This window comes from Ictidomys tridecemlineatus, unplaced genomic scaffold, assembly GCF_052094955.1.
Source record: "Ictidomys tridecemlineatus isolate mIctTri1 unplaced genomic scaffold, mIctTri1.hap1 Scaffold_132, whole genome shotgun sequence".
Classification (NCBI taxonomy): domain Eukaryota; kingdom Metazoa; phylum Chordata; class Mammalia; order Rodentia; family Sciuridae; genus Ictidomys; species Ictidomys tridecemlineatus.
In genome coordinates this window covers 530,361-549,479 of record NW_027521185.1, presented here as the reverse complement: position 1 = coordinate 549,479, position 19,119 = coordinate 530,361, and the positions used below count along the sequence as shown (strand labels likewise).

General features: G+C 39.5%; 1 protein-coding gene across 1 annotated transcript in view; it reads left to right on the top strand.

Annotated features, from left to right (window-relative positions):
* The first annotated feature begins 2,315 nt into the window (after positions 1-2,315).
* Positions 2,316-19,119, top strand: part of LOC120888046 (autism susceptibility gene 2 protein homolog) — a 95,804-nt gene continuing 79,000 nt past the window's right edge. The window contains exon 1 of the mRNA XM_078035914.1: positions 2,316-2,959. Within this exon, the coding sequence (XP_077892040.1) occupies positions 2,657-2,959 (303 nt within the window). The 5' untranslated portion in view covers positions 2,316-2,656. The remainder of the gene's footprint in view (positions 2,960-19,119) is intronic.

The following is a 19,119-nucleotide window of genomic DNA, read 5'->3' as shown; positions in this document are numbered from 1 at the left end:
TCCCAAGCTTTTTTGTTTTGCAACATTTCAAATTTTCAGAAAAGTTACAGGCAAAGTATAATGAGGAGCTTGTATTTACCAATTGCTAACATTTTGCCACATTTGCTCTCTGTTTCTGTACTCCTTTCCTTGGTGTATAGGTATTGTTGAACCATTGGATAATTTATTGCAGGCATCCTGACACTTCATCCCTAAATACTGTAGCATATATTTCTTAAGAAAAAGGACATTCTTCTACATAGCCACAATACGACTACTTGGGAAATTTAACATTGATCCAATATTATTATCTGAAAATAAACTCTATATTAAAATTTTCACAATTGTTCCAATACAGTTCTTGTAGTTTTATTTATTTGTTTGCATTCCATGATATAACCAAGATTATCTGTTACATTCAATTTTTCTATGTTTTACCCTCCCTTGAGTTACAATTTTCTAGTCTTTTTTTATTTGTTCACTTTTATAGTATTAACATTTTTTTAGAATTCGTGCCAGTTTTCAGTATGTCCCTCAAGTTGAATTTGCCTGGCTGTCTCTTAATGATTAGATTCAGGTTAAATATTTTTGGAAGGAAGGGCTCAGGGGCCGAACACATGCTTAACATGCACACCTGAGTACCACCTCCAGCATCATAAATTTTTTGAAGGAATATCATATAGGTATTAATGTGTATTCAATGCATTATATCCAAATTTATGTGCTCTTGTAATTGGTACAATATTTTGAGTCATTTGATTAAGGCAGAACTCACCAAATGTCTGCAATGTTAAAGTACTATTTCTCCTTATAATTAATAAGAGATATGAAGAGGGACACTTTGAGACTTTATTTGTCAAAGATTCTGACATCCATTATCAATGGTGATTGTAAGATTGCTATAGTTTGATTGCTTTCTACAAAAATAATTTGGATAATCATTAGATCTCTTGCAAACATGGGCTGGACCACAGACAGTCCCCAGAGTGTGTTTGTGTAAGGGAGGTGCTAAGGCAAAGTGAGAAGATAAACTGACATGCTCTTTGTATTTTGAACAGTGTTAAGTGGAGGGCTTGGGGTACCTAATGGGAAGAATCTAAGAAAAGTAAACATTTGTTATGTGTTGAACAGAACAAACACATTATACTGTTTTCAGTCTTTGCAGATAAGACCCAGATTGAAAACAATGGGTTTCTGCAATGCAAATAATGTATTAAAGTCTTTCTTTTTTAAAGGGTGAGTTATAATTTCCCTTTTTTATTTCAGTTCCCCTCCTCCATTATATTTTTGGTTGTAATTTCATTTTGTAATTTCACTCTAAGTCTGGTTGTAATTTCACAAAATTCAAATATTATTGATAGTAAACACAATTAGTAACCAATACTGTGTCAGAAAGAAAAGTTTTCAAGAGACATTACCGATAGTGAAGATTTTAAGTGATAAGGAACAGTAACAAATAATCCAAGTATACGTCTATTTTTATCTTGAATAATTTGTTTTCTTTGTGGTTCTCTGATTTATCAGAGTTAATTTACAACAAAAGCAAATTTTACACCAATGTGTGAACCAGCTTTTAAATAATAGGGAGAACATACCAAGTGTTGCAATAAAGAGAAAATATTCTGCAGAGAAGAGCAAAAGTTAATAATAATGGCAATAATCATGATGATGTTAAAGAATGCTAATGAGCTTTGATAAAAGATCTTGTGAAGCTGAGGTAGTCTAATAATAGCACAGTAACCAGAACAGAGTGCATAGAAGGTGGATTGTGCAAATTACATTTTAAGTGGTGAGAATAACCTGGCTTAGGAAACAAGGAAGAGAGATGTGAAAGGATAGATGGCATGTAATCAATAAAGAAGTCTTGTCAAAGGAATTTTTGCCTTGCAGAATCGCACTAACATATGTCTTCTTTTTACTATCTTTATGTTTCTCTAATTGATCTGATGACTTGAACCCAAAGCAGGCAAATCACTTTTTTGCATGAGAATCATTTGGTCACCCGCAGGCATCTTTCATTGGCTTCATATGGCAGAAACTGAAGAATATGTTTGCAGGAGCGCTGCGGGGGCCTGGCCTGATGCTTGATCCATCTGCGGTGCCTGGGCACGCCCTGGCCCCGAGCGCCCCCTGGCGTCCCCACCCTGAGCACCCTCCTTGGACCCCACGGGTCGCCCAGGGGGAATGCCCTGGGGCTCAGCCCATCCCCAAGCGCTTCCCCCAACGCTCATCCCCCTCGCCCTAACCCTAACCCGCCCCCCCTCCGCGCGGCGCCCCGCTACCCCCAGTGCGCATGCCCGGCCGCCCCAGCGCGCACGTCCTGGGCTTGGGAGCGCTGCGGGCCCCCAGCCGCCCACGTGATACTGTTGGCTGCTGCCCTGCCTGGCCGCCGCTGGCTGCCCGGCTTGGACCTCTTGCGGCGGCCCGGCGGTGAGTTTCCTGCGTGAGCAGCGGCTGGGGCTTTCTCCTGCGCCGGGGCGGGCGAAGTTCCGCGCCCCCCCTCTGCCGCGACCTTTGCGGGCTCGCCGGCGGGTGCGGGCCACGAGCGTCTGCGCGGGGCGGAGGGACGCCGTGCTGCGGGAGGGAGGGCTCCGTGTCAATTTTTTTGTGAGGCTGCGGCTGGATCCTGTGGTGCGCTGGCGGCGAGCGCGGGGACCCCGGCGTGGCAGAGCCATGGATGGCCCGACTCGGGGCCATGGACTCCGCAAAAAGCAGCGGTCACGGTCGCAGCGAGACCGGGAGAGGCGCTCCGGGGCGGTCTGGGGACAGCGTTGCGGGCGGCGGCGGGGCTGGCTGGACCTGGGCGCCCTCGCTCGCCTCGTCTTCGGGCTCCAACAGGGAAGACAATGGGAAGCCCCTGTCCTCCGCCAGGTCCCGGCCCAGACCCCCGCGGAGGAAGAGGCGAGAGTCCACCTTGGCCGAAGAGGACATCATTCATGGGTTTGCCAGGACCAGCTTTGTCATTTTTGAAGCGCTAGAGGTAAGCGCCCCCTCCCCCCTCTGCCTTTCTGCGCGGCCCCATTGGCAGCGCCGGCCTCCCCGCCGGGCCTCCCCCCTGGTGCTGTCTGTTGATCTGTCTGGCCCGCTGTGTCTATACCACGTTTTGTTTACCCATTCATTTTTATTTTACATGTGAGGTGCTTCTGTCTCTTGGCTATTGTATATGTAGTGTTGCTATGAACATGGATGTGCAAGTCTCTTTGCAATCCTCTTTTCTATTTTCTCTCTGTGTGTATGTACAGACATAGATATTGATATATGTATATGTGTGTGTGTATATATATATATACACACGCACATACACAGAGAAGTAAAATTTCTAGATCACATGAAAAGTCTGTTTTTATTTTCAAGGAACTGTTTTTCATAAATAACTAGATTTTAAAGATATGTGTTTAAGGTCATCTTTTTGGTCCTTGATCTCTAGATTGTTTTGAATTGACCCTGGGTAAGTGCTCTCAGTCACCTGCTGTAGCATACCTTGAACTTGAACACACTTCCACCACTGTCCGTTGCTCACTGAGGCCCAGACCCAAATAACAGATTCTCAGGATCCATGACTGGCCAGAGAAGTAAGTTGAAACTTAGCAGGCTTGAGCTTAAATATTTCTTAATTGTCCAGATCTTTCAGTGCCCCACTTGGAGATTACTGTCATCACTGTGTCTCATCAGTTCTATTGTAATTATACAAGACAGTTTTTTTAAAATCAGACTTCATATTCCTATATGTAGGTACCACGTTTTAGTTTTATCTCCTCTAAAACCTGCAGAATTTGGTACAATACTCTGTTGGCAATTTTCTAGTGAATGTTTGGTTTATCAGACAAGTGATTGATGGAAAGGTATATGGTAGAATTAGTGTCTTTAATCTTGACCATGGCCCCAGATGGCTGTTTGACCACATCTAAGCTACCAGCCCTCTTCTTGTCATGTCAGTTTATGAGCTCAAAGAAAGAATGAGCATAGGTTAAAGAACATTCAGCACTTACCTTGTGCTAGGTACTTTGCTAAGCACTTACATTAGCTCATTCCACTTTACAGTAGTGCAGTAGAATACATTTCACTTTTGTAGGCAATGAAACGATGGAGAAGGGAGACAGTCTGCTCAGCTCAAAGAGGTAGACTAGGCACAGGATGTATATTTCTTTTCCATGAGGCTAGAAAACTCATGTTATAGTTATAACCAGGAGCTAGGATAGTTTCAACACCACCAGCAATGAACTATAAGTTGTAAGGTTTAGAAGAATGAATAGGAAGCTCCTGAGGTGGAGTACTGAGACCCTGTATAAAAGAACCACATTTTAATTAGTAACAAATGGAGGGAGTGATCAGTGCAAGTTGAACAGTGGAGAAGGTTGTATGCTATCGGAAAGTGTTTGAGAGAGATAGTTGCCCTGATTTGGAAGAAGGGGAGTTGAGGGAAAATTAGTTCCAGAGGACGGAATGAGAAGATGAGGTGGCTGGAGAAGATAAGTTCCTTCACAGAGGGGCTTGGGTTTTCCAGTCTCCCAGCAGAACAGGGAAATGTGACCTGATGGCTTAGCTGGTGTCAATGCTCCAGGTAGCAAGATAGCATCCTTCTTCTTAGATTGGGCCCTCAGCATCCCCACCATGGAGCGTGTGGGGCCGAGTTTCAGCACACATTTTGCACATATTCTTTTCCCCCACTATGAGTGAAATAGAACATGAAGGAGAAATCAACAAATACTCTGAATCTCTTGACACAGAGAGCAAAACATATTGATGGTGTCCCACAACTCTTGATAATTTCATTGAACTATATGAAGCTTAAAGTTGATACGTAGGCCTAACCTTGATTAACATTGTTACTGTCGTTCTGACTTGACTGGATAAACTGATGTGGAATAATCTATTAAATATATCACACTTGAACAAGGAATGTAAATCATATTTCATCTATAATTAGGTGGGAGACAAAAATCACAAAGAGACGAGTTTAGTGAATATGTCTTGGTGTGTACACAGTATCACTAGAATTTTTTTCCTGTTCCATGGGGAGAAAGAAGTTGATTGCCTTTCAAGAACTGATTGCTGTCCAGGAAATGAGAGGCTGAGGGGTGAATTATGTAATGTTCACAGAGTGGGTTTTATTTATGGATTCACTGAGATTAGCTGCAGTCTTCCTAAAGTTAATGGCACTGGAAATGCACCATTCTGTATTTAGCTGGAAATACCTAACTTTCCAAGTTAGAGACCTAATTGCTTCTCAGATTATAATGTGGTTGCATTTGTATCTCCTTCTCCTTTCATGGGAGCTGTCTGCTGCCTTTATCTTTTGTGAATTAATGTTGCAAACCAGAGCTTGTGAGTGAAAAGGATGGTATATTTTCAGTTCTTTGGTGCTCTTGTTTCCCAGTCACAGAATAATCTATAGTGAACCTGATTATTGATAATAAATAAGAGACATAAACCAAAGTAAAAAAGATAAAGACAGTGTGTTTGGAGGGGTCATTGAACCAAACTGTAGCTAGGAAATAAGATAATTGTAGTTTTTACCTCATATGGTTGTTTTGAAGGGTAAAAACATATGCTAAACCTTTAGAACAACATGTAGAATGTGTTTCAGTGCATTTTATTTGCTTTCATTATTATTAGATATGTAGTTGGTATTTGTAGTGAATGGTGAGTGTGGTATGAATGTGAATGTTAAGAGCATAAATAGGCATGTAACTGATATGTTTATGTCTTTTTCCAGATGGTTGGCATAATGAAACAAAAGGTGACATTATGGAATTGTTCTTATTTGGAACTAACATATCAGAGAATGTTTTAAGTTGCAGTTTCATTTTGTTTTGTGAGGTTTTTCTTGACTGTTGTTGGTTTATAGTATTTTTGGTGCTAGAGATTGAACCTGGGACCTTGCACATGGTAAGGACATGATCTACCATTAAGCTATACCCTAGCCCCTTTTTGTTTGTTCTTGATATATTAGTTTGATTTATTTCAGGTGATGTTGTCATAATGTATCAAAGCATCTTTTTATACTTTTAAAAATATAAATGAGGACCATACCATCATTTGGAAAATGCCTGTAATGATATGTAATCAGTATATGTGTGGGAGTATTTTTTAATGAGGATTGTTTAGAATTTATTGACTCTGTGACACTGTCCTCAGACTTGAGTTATAGGGCTTTCCAAAAATGAGATGTGAGTGCTGCAGTAGAATCATCCAGGGCTACCTGAGGGTGTTTTTGAGGTGCCAGCCTTTTGCCTCCAGCGTTTTTGGAGAAGGTAGTTGTGTCTTGAGTCACCTGGACTATTGGGCATGGGCTGCATGGTTATACATAGTATAGGGTTAGCTATGTGGAGTTAGGTGCAGCTGTGGTATTTCACCTAAGACATAGCTTTTTGTGGAGTGCTTCACTACAGAAACTTGGTGGATTTCAGAGATGATGTACTTTATAAATGGAGTCTAGAGAGGCCTATGAGAGAATAACAGAAGGCCGACATTTCCCACTCTGCGCTAATTGTTTGTCTCACGGCTTTGCATAATGACTTTCTTTCTCTCCCCTCCCCACCTCTTCTCACATGCACTTAGAAGGACTTAATGGCATCATTTATAGTTGGAGAATAAATGTAAAACTGATTTGTTCAAGAACACCAATAAGTTGCAGTTAAAAAAGTAAAGACTCATATAAGGCAGGACAGATTGCTACTTGAGGGAGCTAATGGCCAGTTGGTTTTAGAGTAGATCACCAAATGAAATGTAGCTTTACCTGCTGACGCCTCAGTTCAAGGAGCTGTGTTCACAGTGTTGGAGCACTGTGGGGGAGGGCTCAGATTTTACAGCAGAAAGAACTGTGGATGACTAACCTTGCAGTTGCTCTGGCCTCTGCACCCATGACTCTTGTGCATTTCCCGTGAAAATTTCCCCCCACCCCCATCTTCTAAAGCCGGGGAGATCTTTCTACACGTAGCCACAGGCTTAACCTGGTACCTGGACAAGGGACTGATGAGAAAGGGGATTTGGGATTTTTAGGGGAAAATTACTTGGCTTTGAGAAACTTAATGGAAAATATGTATTCAGTGCAGCTAGGTTCCAGGCACACACTGGAATAAAGAATTAAGCATTGTTTCATCTCTCAAGAAGTTGTCTAGTGTGAACAATCTGTGTGCAAATAAATGGTTTCAATTACTGTGAAAACAGCAGCAATGAAAGGGGCCACAAGAATGGTGGTAGTATAGAACATGCAGTAGAAGTGTTCAGGAGGACGTTGATCAAGGTGGGTTTGAAAGACAATGAGAAGCTTGCCAAATAAACAAGAAGGGAGATCACCAGGGCAAAAGAACAACGAATGGTCTGTCTCTTAAGAAGATTTGGAGCTAAGAACCAAATTCAGAGACTGGGTGTATTTTGCTTCAGTTCCACCTTATACCTGCCTGTCATGTGACCTGATTTCTTTGCTTTTACTAAGGGAAAGAAATGGGAATCCCCTTGTCTCCCTTTTGTTTGGCATAGAAAGCTAAAATGTCTAAAATTGTGATCTTGGGCTAAGATTATTTAGTAATCATCTAATCATCAGTGATAAAGTATTGTCCCTCATAAACAAGGCACTGAGTTCCATCCCTGGCAATAGGGGTGAGGTGAGGGAGAATTGTGATTGTGTCTAACTTTGATAATAAAACTTATAGAGCCTGAGATAGATGTACATGATTAGTTTAGTGACAGATATAGGGTCAAATAAGACATGCACATTGGTCCGGTTCCATTTTAGTTGCTCTGCATTTGAGTCATTACTTTTTTTTCCCCCCTTGCTGGGTTCATTGCTTCTCATTCATTAAGTCAGTGCTTACTGAGTTGGTTCTAAACAGCTGTGTAGTCTAACAGAAGTACAATTTTTTCCTGTCCGGAGCTTAAAGCCTTAAAACGTGAATTAACTTTGGAAAATATAGGCTGGTATCAGTTTATGAAGAGCTAGTCTAAGAAGTTAGGACTTAATAATTTGCACCCCCAACCCAGGGGGAATGCCAATGAGTTCTTTGAATTTATAGCCTAAGGCAAATCCTTTTTGATTCCCATGTTCCTTTACTTTATTTATTACAGGAGGATAATGCCTTAATGTGTTTGAGTAAATTTTGAAAATGTATACTAAAGGTAGTTTTATAAGCTTTGCATTGTGTGAGAGAGTAGTTTGTAAAAATGTGGACTCAGGGAGCAAAAGAGCATGGTTTTGAATTCTATCTCCATTATTTATGAGCTGTGTGATCTTTGGCTATTAAACTAGGAGTATTTCCTTATAGGAAATACTAAGGAAAATGATAATTTAAATCATTGTCACATAAAAATTACTATAAGGAATAAATGAACAAATTCAAACAAAAGTATACAAGTAGGTCGCCTTACACATAGTATTATCCACAATTGGATTGTCTGGTGACCTCCTTTAGTGGGTCTGATTTTTCTAATGTCCTTGAACATTGCTGCTGTTTCTGTACATTTGTGCATCAAAATCATTGAGAGGGCATCTTAAAAATATACATCTCTAAGAGTTCTAGTTCTGCAAAGAGTGTTAGCCCCTTTCTTTCCTTTAAACTTTTTCCCCTTAAGATCTTTTCCCTTAAACTAAAAACCTTGAACATGACACAACAAAAAAGCACATGAAAGGTAGAAAGAATCCAGAGTGTCTACCACTTAGGGACTTGAGAAAAGGCATGACGGTGAATCTTCTGGATTTGCTTAATGATGCCTAAGGACACAAAACTCATAAATTGTGTAGTTTTAGAATGAGTATTGTGGGAACTTCTGGTCAGTAATGGCTACAGTTATAGGAACTGCCCTCCTGCCCTGCTCCCCTATCCAAAAAAAAAAAAAACCCAAAAAACTTAAATGTCTGTTTCCCTACTGTATCCAATACCAAGGGAAAAACCATATCCCATACCCCTAAAGCTACAGCAGGACAGAGCTAAAAAATTGATCTTCGCACTCTGCTTGTTGGAAGCAGGCAGTGTTCATCAATATCCCTGCCAGGTGGTGTCAACAGCAGGGTGCTGATCTTTCATTCCATGATTGACAGAACTAGGTGGTAGTCTAGAAGAGGGCCAGGGAATATAAGTAGGGGTGGGGGTTGGGGGGTCCAGGCTGAAACTGAGCTTCCATTCCCATCCTTCTGCAACAAAGTGGTAGAATCATCCCTTCTCTCCCCTTCCCTGGGTGCCATGGGGCTGAGAGGAACCTGATCTTACACCCTCAACTGGCGGAAATGAGGCAATGCCAGCGAGTGCATATTTTATTTGAAAGGTGTCAGCATGGCCAAGCAGGGAGGTGAACTTGCACCTTGCCATCTGTAACAGGCAGTGAGACTCAGTGCATTCTTTTTCCACTGTAGTATTTGGTGGGTCCCAGAGGGAAACCCTGCCTCCCCATCCCCCATGCTACATTTCAACATGCCTACTAACTAAAGACATCTGGAATAAAATGAAAAGAATCAGGAAAATCGAACATGAATGAGAATAGCCAGTAGCACATGTCAGCACTGAGATGAATTAGATATCAGAATTATGAGAGGAATTTAATACTTCAACAAGGAATTTATTTAAACAATTGAAAAACATGAAATCTTAGGAAAAAGTCTTATGGACCTAACAGGAGGCCAGTTTTGACGTTCACAGCGTGATGGAGATGTTGTAGATCTTGGTTGTGGATACTACACCAAACAGTGTACTTACAATAGGTATTTTTTTCCTAGATATAAAGTTTTAATTTTAAATAACCAAACTTTATAATTTTATACATAATCCAATACAATATTAATAAAATTAGCATTTCAGCCTCCAAGAATTGTTTTGTGATGGAGATAGTCTTGAAACCAGAATGGGTACTTTTATTTGAAGTAAATTATACGTTAATAAAGTTGATTTATAAAAAAGTACATGGGGCCAGTAATTCAAATATGGAGCTTCTGGTTCAGTAGTTCTATGACAGAGTCCAAGCATATATATATTTTTAATAATTCATCACATGGTTTGAAGGCAGCTGGAGGCTCTGAGGAATACAGATTTCTCCAGAGGAATCTAGGCTAGTTGTGAATTCATTAGCATATAAATCTGTTAGCAATTGTACAAATAGAAACTTGTTCTGGTAAATTATGAATTACTGGATAAGTACCTGCAGAATAAACAGAAAACATAATTACAAACGGTTAAGTGTATTATCCCCATATGGAAGTTATTTTTGTCTGTTTCTTTTATTAGGCAATGTTGTGAACAATGTTATGTGGTCACCGAATTGGATGGGGGTTGGGGGTAGCCAGGGGAAGCAATATGGGGTGGGAATGGGAAAGATAGTAGAATGAATTGGATATAACTTTCCTATGTTCAGATATGAATAAATGACCACTGTTACTCCACATCAAGTACAACCACAAGAATGGGAAGTTGTACTGCTTGTATGTATGATATGTCAAAATACATTCTGTTGTCACATATAACTAAAAAGAACAAATAAAAAAAAAAGTTATGTGGTATTCCTGGAAGCTGTCAATTATGGTGCTAGGTCATAAAAAAAGCTGAATTGTGGTATGTCTCGTGACTAATAAGAGAGGAGATTAGATACAGTTCTATGTTCTAATCCTATTGGCTTTGTGTTAGGGAAACTATTTGTGGGGGGAATATAAACATTTGGAATTTTCAGCCTATATTAACAGGTGATGACACTTAAAAATTTGTGTATGTATCTGTCTTCAAATCTGTATGATTTCTAAGATGGGGTAGCTTTTTTTCTTTCCTAATGTAGAACCATGACTGAATTAGAAGGCAAATACAGTATTATTCTGTTTTAGGAACAGCACTCTGGTAACATTTTAAGAAATGTAAATAAGTCTTATGTAAGTGAAGGTATTCAAGAAGTTCTGGGTGTGGCACAGAAGGGATGAGTACTGGGAAACCGCTAAGAATATTTTAAAATTTCATTTTCTGCTGTTCTTTAAAAGACAATAAGCCATGAATACAACTGTAGAACCATAAGAAATACTCATAAAAAGTGATTTCTGCTGGGTGTGGTGGTGCACACCTGTAATCCCAGCAGCTCAGGAATCTGAGGCAGGAGGATCCAGAATTCAAAGCCAGACTCAGCAAAAAGCAAGGCACTAAACAACTCTGTGAGGCTTTGTCTCTAAATAAAATACAAAATAGGGCTGAGGATGTGGCTCAGCGGTTCAGTGGCCCTGAGTGCAATTCCAGTATCTCTCCTGTCTCCCAAAGTGATTTATATATGTACTGGTATCCCTGGCTATGGATCTAATGTGCTTGTTTTTTTAGTAAACCTAGGAGTTAATAGTGAGGAGTCATTTTTGTTTCCTTAGGTAGCTCTGGGATCTATGAGATAACAAGAAATACCATGGTATGTGCTTATCTCTGTGTCTCTTGCCCTTCCCATGGATATTCCTAACTTTTCAGGCTCCCTGTTACCTGTCTGTGTTTGACAGCGTGATTCTTAATCATGTGTAGTATGTACAGTCACTTTCAGCATCACCATTCTTTTACCTGGGGAGGAACACAGCCAGTTTGCTAATCATTAATCCCTGACTGTGGAAAGCAGTTTACTCAAGAGTGGGTCCTGATTCCTACTCGAGATGAAGCTTCTTTTTTTGAGAGCAAAAATAAACTCAAAGTGGTTTTTCTTTGGGGGTAGGGGTGGGAGTAGGGTTACCAGGGGTTGAACTCAGGGCCATTTGACCATTGTGTCATATCCCCAGTCCTATTTTGTATTTTTTAAATTTAAATTTTAAAGACAGGGTCTCACTGATTTGCTTGGTGCCTTGCTTTTGCTAAGGCTATCTTTGAACTCAAAAGTGGTTTTTGAAGTAACCATCATAACCACTTTTCCCGATTGGTGCCTGTACTTGCCCTTCTATGGTTAAAACAACTTAATATGTTTGGAAAATAATAAAGGCATTGTATCTAAAGGGAACTTCAGAATTACATGACTTTCCTTGATTCTTGGGCAGTCTCAGGTAATCCCAGAAAGCGTGGTCACAATAAATCAGCAGAGGCTTTCATAAACGGAGGAAATCTATCCCATTATGCCTGCCCCATGCCATTTTCTTATCTGTCACTTAGGATTTCTAGACTACTAAAGTTTTCTGGTTGTATTAATGGAATGGTTGTATTTATTTCAAGCTCTGTTACTTAAGCAACTTTCTAATAGTCATTTGTACACTTTGTAGTTCTGAGAACACACTTTGCTTTAGTTGAAGGTCTTGCACCCATATTCTGATGGAAGCAGCTAACATTTTTTGAGCAATTCCTGTGAAAGCTTCCCTTTATGTAGATGATTCTCAGAAAGCTAGGTTTTAGAATAATTCCCTATAGGTGCTACTATTTTACTGTAAGGCCTTTGAGCTTTGATGTTTTTAAGGTTCCAAGTATTGAATCCAGGGGTGCTTAACCACTGAGCCAGGTCCCCAGCTCTTTTATTTTTTTGAGAAAGGGTCTCACTAAGTTGCTGAGGCTGGCTTTGAACTTGGAATCCTCCTATTTCAACGGCATGCACCATTGCATCTGGTCTGAGCTTTGATTTCTAAGAAATAGTTGAAACCTTAATGAAGTCCAATGAAGTGTTTTTTATTCAATAGATGATTGATTATTATCGATTTTAATATAAAATCATTTCCCAATAATTTTTCTTTCTTTCTTTTAAAAACAGACTTTGAAGAAAAATTTCTTCTTCAGGATAATTTTTTTTCCAAATTTCTTCTTGTAACTCTTGATTAAAGGAAGAGAATTTTTGGATAGTATGGGAACAGTTGACTCCTTTAGGTTTAGAAGGAATTGGCATTTAATCAAGTTTCTGAGGACAGACCACTCATGCCAATTTATATTGACATAGAGCCCTCCCTTTTCTCTGTGGAGAGTGTGGCTTATGATTTCACATGGAGGCTGGCTGAATGATAAGCCATTAAATATTAACAAAGCACCTACCTGTGTAAGTCACAGTACTGGCTATAGGGATATTTAGAAGGTTCATTTTCTTCCTTTGAGGACTTTATTATCTAATTGTAAAGTTAAGATTAAATTCCTTAAAAATGAATCAACAGTACAGTAATTCTTAAATATTTTTTTAGGTTTTCTAGTGTAGTGGTCCTTGGATGTTAATGTGCCTGAGAATCACTTGGAAGCCTTGCTGAAATACCGATAGTGGCCAGGTGCTGTAGCCCACACTGTAATTCCAGTTACTTAGGAGGCAGAGGCCAAGAGAATTTCAAATTTGAGGCCAGTTTGGACAACTTAGACCCTGTCCCCTCCCCTCAATATCTCTCCCTCCTTTTTTCTTGTTCTTATCGTTTCTTCTCACCACCTCCCTTTTGTGGTTCTGGGGATCAAACTCAGGTCCTTTACTGATGAGCTACACCCTCGACTCCGAATTTCTAAGAAGTTCCCAGATACCACTGGTGTTCCTGGTCCAGAGACCACACTTAATGAAGTGCTAGCCATGTGCATTAGAATCATCCAGGGTCTTTAAAACACACACACACACACACACACACACACACACACACACACATACACACACTCAAGACCAGGTAAACGAGGATTGCTGTGTGATGGGATCTTCAATGTATTTTTCTATTTTTAAAGCTCTCAGTTATTTGTAGTATGCTGTCAGATTGGGGAGTTACTGGTCTCACATGTAAGGGGCATAATTTTAGATTTAGAGCACATGATATTCCTGAGAAGTTATTGATTCTGATCTTAAAGAATGGTAAGAGAAAAGAAAGGTATGTTTTATGTTCTTATAAAACTAACACTGAGAATAAGTCAACTAGTTTTCTAGTGGTTTCTTGGGGGTAGGCAGAGGGGCTTGTGAGGCAGCAAGGGGCCAGTGGGTAGGATTGAGGTGCATGCTACCACTAGCAGTAAGGAGCATTTGCTAACTGCCTTCTGAACTTCCCCTTAAATAGGCTAGTACTTACCCTAACAGACTTTCTTGTAAGTGCATTTGGAGTGAGGCATGGCTGTGGAATATGAAATAGTGATAGACTGAACTTTGAAAAATGACTGTCATTTTTACATTTCATTTAAACTATATTTATTCTTGTATAAAATAAGGGTACTGCATATAGTTGCTACAGTTCAGTGTGTGTGTGTGTGTGTGTGTGTGTGTGTGTGTATAACAATTTTAGAAACATTGTTTATTACATGTTGATCCCTTAAGTTCTAGCTGTGGGTCCTACATACAGTCTGTGCTCAATAAATTCATGTTTGTTAAATGAATTGGAAAGGCTATCTTTTCACATTAAGTGCCCCTACATTAGGAAGGACATAGAACACTTGTTTCTGAGCTTTACAAAACAAACAAGCCCCTGCCATTTTAGGTTTCCTAACCTAGGCAAGAAGTCTCATAATTAAAGGAAATAATAAATAATGGAAATACATTTTCTCTATGTGTACTAGTCATAAGCTGCTTGTCATCTTTAGAGTTCTTTTCCTTTTCAGTTCCAATTGATATTTAATCATGTAAAATTTAGGTAATATTTTTAGATTTTGTTTTTGACTTTATTAACTTAAATTGATTATAAAATAACAGAATATTTTGTGTTTAATTTCTTGGAAATAGAACTTTTGTTATGAATTTCGTAGGGCTCAAAACTTACAAAATAAATATTGGAGATTTGGTATTAAAATTTTGACCTTTACTGTTTTAAGTCAGTTGAAATGCTGTGGTGAAGTGGCCATCCTGTGTTGGCGACAGGTCTTTTCTCCACCCATCAAGGGAAATGTGACACACAGCAGCATCTGGATTTTTGGCCCAGGGTGAAGAGGAGGAGAGATAGTAAAGAAACCTGATGAGTTCATTTGATGCTAATTTCACAGGTGGCTGGTCACTGCGTAGGGCCTGGCTGTTGCTATTTATAGAGCTGTAAGTGGATGTAGGTACACACTGGGGCCTGAAAGGATGGTGTGACTCAGAGTGTAGGGGTAAAAGCGGGAAAGTAGAATCTAGGGATAAATGGTCATTGGTGAGTGTCATTGCTAGAGTTAAATGAGACTCAAGTGGCTGTCATGATTTCCACTCTGAATTCATTGCCATTCTTGAGTACATTTGAAAGCAAACAATAAAACAGACCTAAGCAATCACTGATAGGCTCTGATTTAAAAAAAAATTCATTGATATTTTAATCAGGTAGACTTGATTTCAATTTCAATTTAAAGAGCTATCCACAGATCTATAAATTAATTCAATTTCAAAAGGACTTGATCATTTTCACTGCTTCCTTCTCCGAATCCCTATCTTTCTGATGGTGAACCAGATCTAGCAGGGCCATATAACTAGCTTAGTTTCACAGCATTGAAACTGGAGCAGGAATCTGGATCTTGAACCTCTTAGTTAACTTTTTTTCTGTTTCATTCTCCTTCCCATCCTTTTTCTTCCCACTTCTTTGACTGGATATTGAACCCAGGGGTGCTCTACCACTGATATACATCCTCAGCCCTTTTAGTTTGTACTTTAAATTTTGAGATAGGTTCTAATTATGTGGCCGAGGCTGGCCTCCAACTTGGCAATTCTCCTATCCTACCTCAGCCTTCAGATTCATGCCTGGCTCAATTTTTTCTTTTTCTACTCTGTTATATAAGATTATCCTTTGGTGTGATATTTTCTCAGAATTATTTCATTAGTTGAAAAATGTCTCTCTTGTTTTTATTTATTAAAATGAAAAATACAAACTCCTTTAATTGATAATACATCTGCCTAATGCCAGCATTATTAGTAATAGTAACAGTACCACTTGGGAGAAAAGGGGGGGTGGCTAGGTATGGGGGCCAGTGAGTAGCACATAGCATTAGTTAGCTGTACCTGAGATAATGCCTGGAGGGGTAGTTACTTTGAATTACATCTTGGTCTTGACCTCAGATTTGGTGACCAGCTCTCCTAAGAAAACTCTTCTTCTGTTCTGCCTTCAGCAGCCTTGCAGAAAAGTAGAATAACTTATTGTTTAAATAATTGTTTGTTTAAAGTTTTACTAGCTAGTTCTTCTGCACAGAATTGACAGGCATCTCTGTGAGAGTATTTCTAGTCTATTAAAGGCTCTTCACCACATTACTTGTAATCTAATCTCAGTGTAGAATGTAATGATAGGTTTCTGTTTTTCTCTCCTTCCCTTCCCACTTGTTTCAAAGGCCACACACCAAGCTCTGGGGAGGGAGATGCCTGTGGTCTGGGAGTTGGCTGCCCTTACTCTGGCTGGCTATATGTGGCTGCTGAAACAAGTGCCTTGGGTCATTCATTCTCAGGTCACAAAGTTCTAATGTGAAGGCCTGAACATGCACTCTCTCCTGAATGATTTATTAGTTTCCCATCTGTAATTGGAGGGAAAGAGATGAACTTAGTGTTTTTGAACTTCAAAATAACCCCAGGGAACTTATTAACAGCATACGCTCCCGGGTGCTACCTCTGGGGGTTCAGGTTCTCTAAGATTAGGGCCATATTTTAGAACCATGATTGCTCTGAGTCCTAGGATCTCATTTAGTCCTGATGATTTTTTATCGTATCTACCAGTGGAAGATGGATTTTAGGCAACAGAAAATTTATTTGTAGTTATAGTCACGGATTTACCTCATAGATGTTTTTAATCCCATAAACCTTTAGCTTGGGAAGATCCCAGGTTATATTTTCAGGCAACCTTTTTGGTATGTATCCAGATACTGAAAGATATATATATATATCAGAAGAACTAATTTGGATGGAAAATCTGCCATTTGAAAAAAGTTCTACCTTCTGTTACTGTAGTCAAGTACAACTGTTGGCATTCTCTTTTGGGAAAGAGCAGTATGATATGTTGCCTTGTGTTTGGGCAGTTCATTAGGGTCAGCCAGTAAAGTAGCTCTTAACATTTGGGTCATGTTAAGAGTAAATTTGATTTTTGAAAGGACTTATTGAGTCTATTTAAATGGCCTCTAAATGTGTGTAATTCAGTATTGTTTCTAGTTGGTTAGATTTGTTGTGTATCAGTATTGGCTTAGACTTCTGTTCCTGGCTCTGGATGTTACCTCTTACTCATATCCAAATCCATGCTCCACATGCTGTGGGGCTCCCTGGCATGTCCAGCTTTGCCACATGGGGCAAGGTAATCCCTGCATATCCTCCCATCCCATTTGACATCACCAAGCCTGCTGTGACCTGAAGCACCACTACCCTGGTGGCTCTCTCCTGTGCCTCACTGAGTCTGTTGAAGATTTGAACATTCACCTTAGAGGGAGGAATGATTTTATAGTCATTGGAACTTCTAACAGGCCAGTGGTGATTTTAGGAGGGGTTTCTTCTCTGATCCTAATAACCACACGGTTAATACTTAACTATCTATTTAAATAGATTCTTGTTCTTCAATTATCGAGTAGTTCCCAGTTGGCAAATTTTAAATTGGGATCGAATTTCCTAGGCCACTGCTCTTTGTTGTGCTCATGCTGTTTTTTTTGCGGCATCTCTCCAGACTCTTGAGCCTTTTCTAAGCAGGAGAGATGTCACAGTGCTTTGTCTCATTCTCTTGGCTATTAGGGAAGGATATCCTGTAAAATAAATGGAGGGCAAAAGAGAGTATCATGCCTCTCCTTTGTTAGCAAGTTTGAGGCATATCAGAGAGATAGGTCCTATGAGTAACATTTACTATTGCCTTTCTGCTTTGGAACCTTTTTTTCCTTCCTTTTTCTGTTTCTGAGGCCGGAAATTTATCCTGAATTTAAAAATGGACTGGTTTTGGTCACTTGAATAGGCAACACATTCAGCAGGGAATACATGTGCAGACTGAGATGTCTCTTAAAGGCAATTTGTAGTATGAAGTCATTTGAAATGATATTTTGAGTCAGTAATGTATATCTGCTTCAGAGTCTCTGGCTATATTTATGCATTTATCTCCTGTTTTACTAGGTTATTTGCTTTTATTCTGCTAGGAGAGCCCATTCCACCTCCCAAACTTTAAATGTCAACTCAAGACACATACATGTTTTAACGAGGAGAAGGCATTAAACTACTTCCAAATGACATCAGACAACAACACCATAAGCTTAGAAACAAGAAGAACCTTGGATTCTTGTTAGATTTTCCAGCAAGCTTGATCAAGTCATTGCAGAAAGGATTACTTGACCCTTAACAAGAGTTTTGTAGAGATTCAGTCAAATAGGTGCATGAAGTACCAATGGCAAATCAGTAGTCAACTGCCAGTTGGTATGATCTTTTCTCCCACAACCTGGGGTATGCAGCCAGAAGACAGCCCCTTTTTCAGTGTCCAACTACTTCTTTGCAGAGGGATACAAATAGAAAAAGATGAAACCATTTTCAGTTTTACTGGACTACATCAAGGTAGAAGCCTCTGGTTTGTTTTGCCCTGCTGTCATTTGCCTTTTCCTTGCTGCTGTTATTCTTTGTGGCCTGAGGAGCTTCTGACTTTAGCTGAAGGAGGGGCATAAGGACAAGGTGCTTTGATTTCACATCTGTGTTTTTTTCAGAAAGGAAATGAGCAACTGGTAGTTCCAAAACAGTGCCAAAGGGAGCTGGGGAGTTGTTACTTGTAAATGTACAGGAAGAAAGAAACAAGCACTGATAGGTAGTGCATGGTGTACAGCTTATGCTTTCAGAGTATAGGGGCGTGGCTTTCTGTGATTCTCTCATAACCATGTAGGAGGGAAAAGAATGAGGCATGTGATTTGTTGGGGTTGAACTTCTGTACAGAAGTCAATATTCTACTCATTTTATCACTAATTTATTAATTTATTTCACAAATATCTCTTGTGTTCTTAATCTTCTAAGTACTAGGGATAGCAGTAAAGTAGACAAGCAAAAAATGGTCCTTGCCATCATGAAGCTTAGACTCAAGTGAGGGGATGCTGCTGAAGACACATGGTGGTAGTGGTGATGAATAAGATGAAAGGAGAAATAAAACAGCAGAGAAGAGAATGAAATAGTGTGGTATGGAATATATACTTATAAATGACCAAAAGATAAATAAAGACCATTAAAAATGTGTTTTTTTTATTATCTAAAATTTGTATAACATTTCATTTGTTCAATTTATTATGGAATATTGTGACTTAGAAGATTTCATTTTTCCCTTGAAGTATAGAAGTTATCCAAGAACATAGCATTTCTTGGATATTCAGCCTCAGTTAGCTGGACTATAGTTCATCA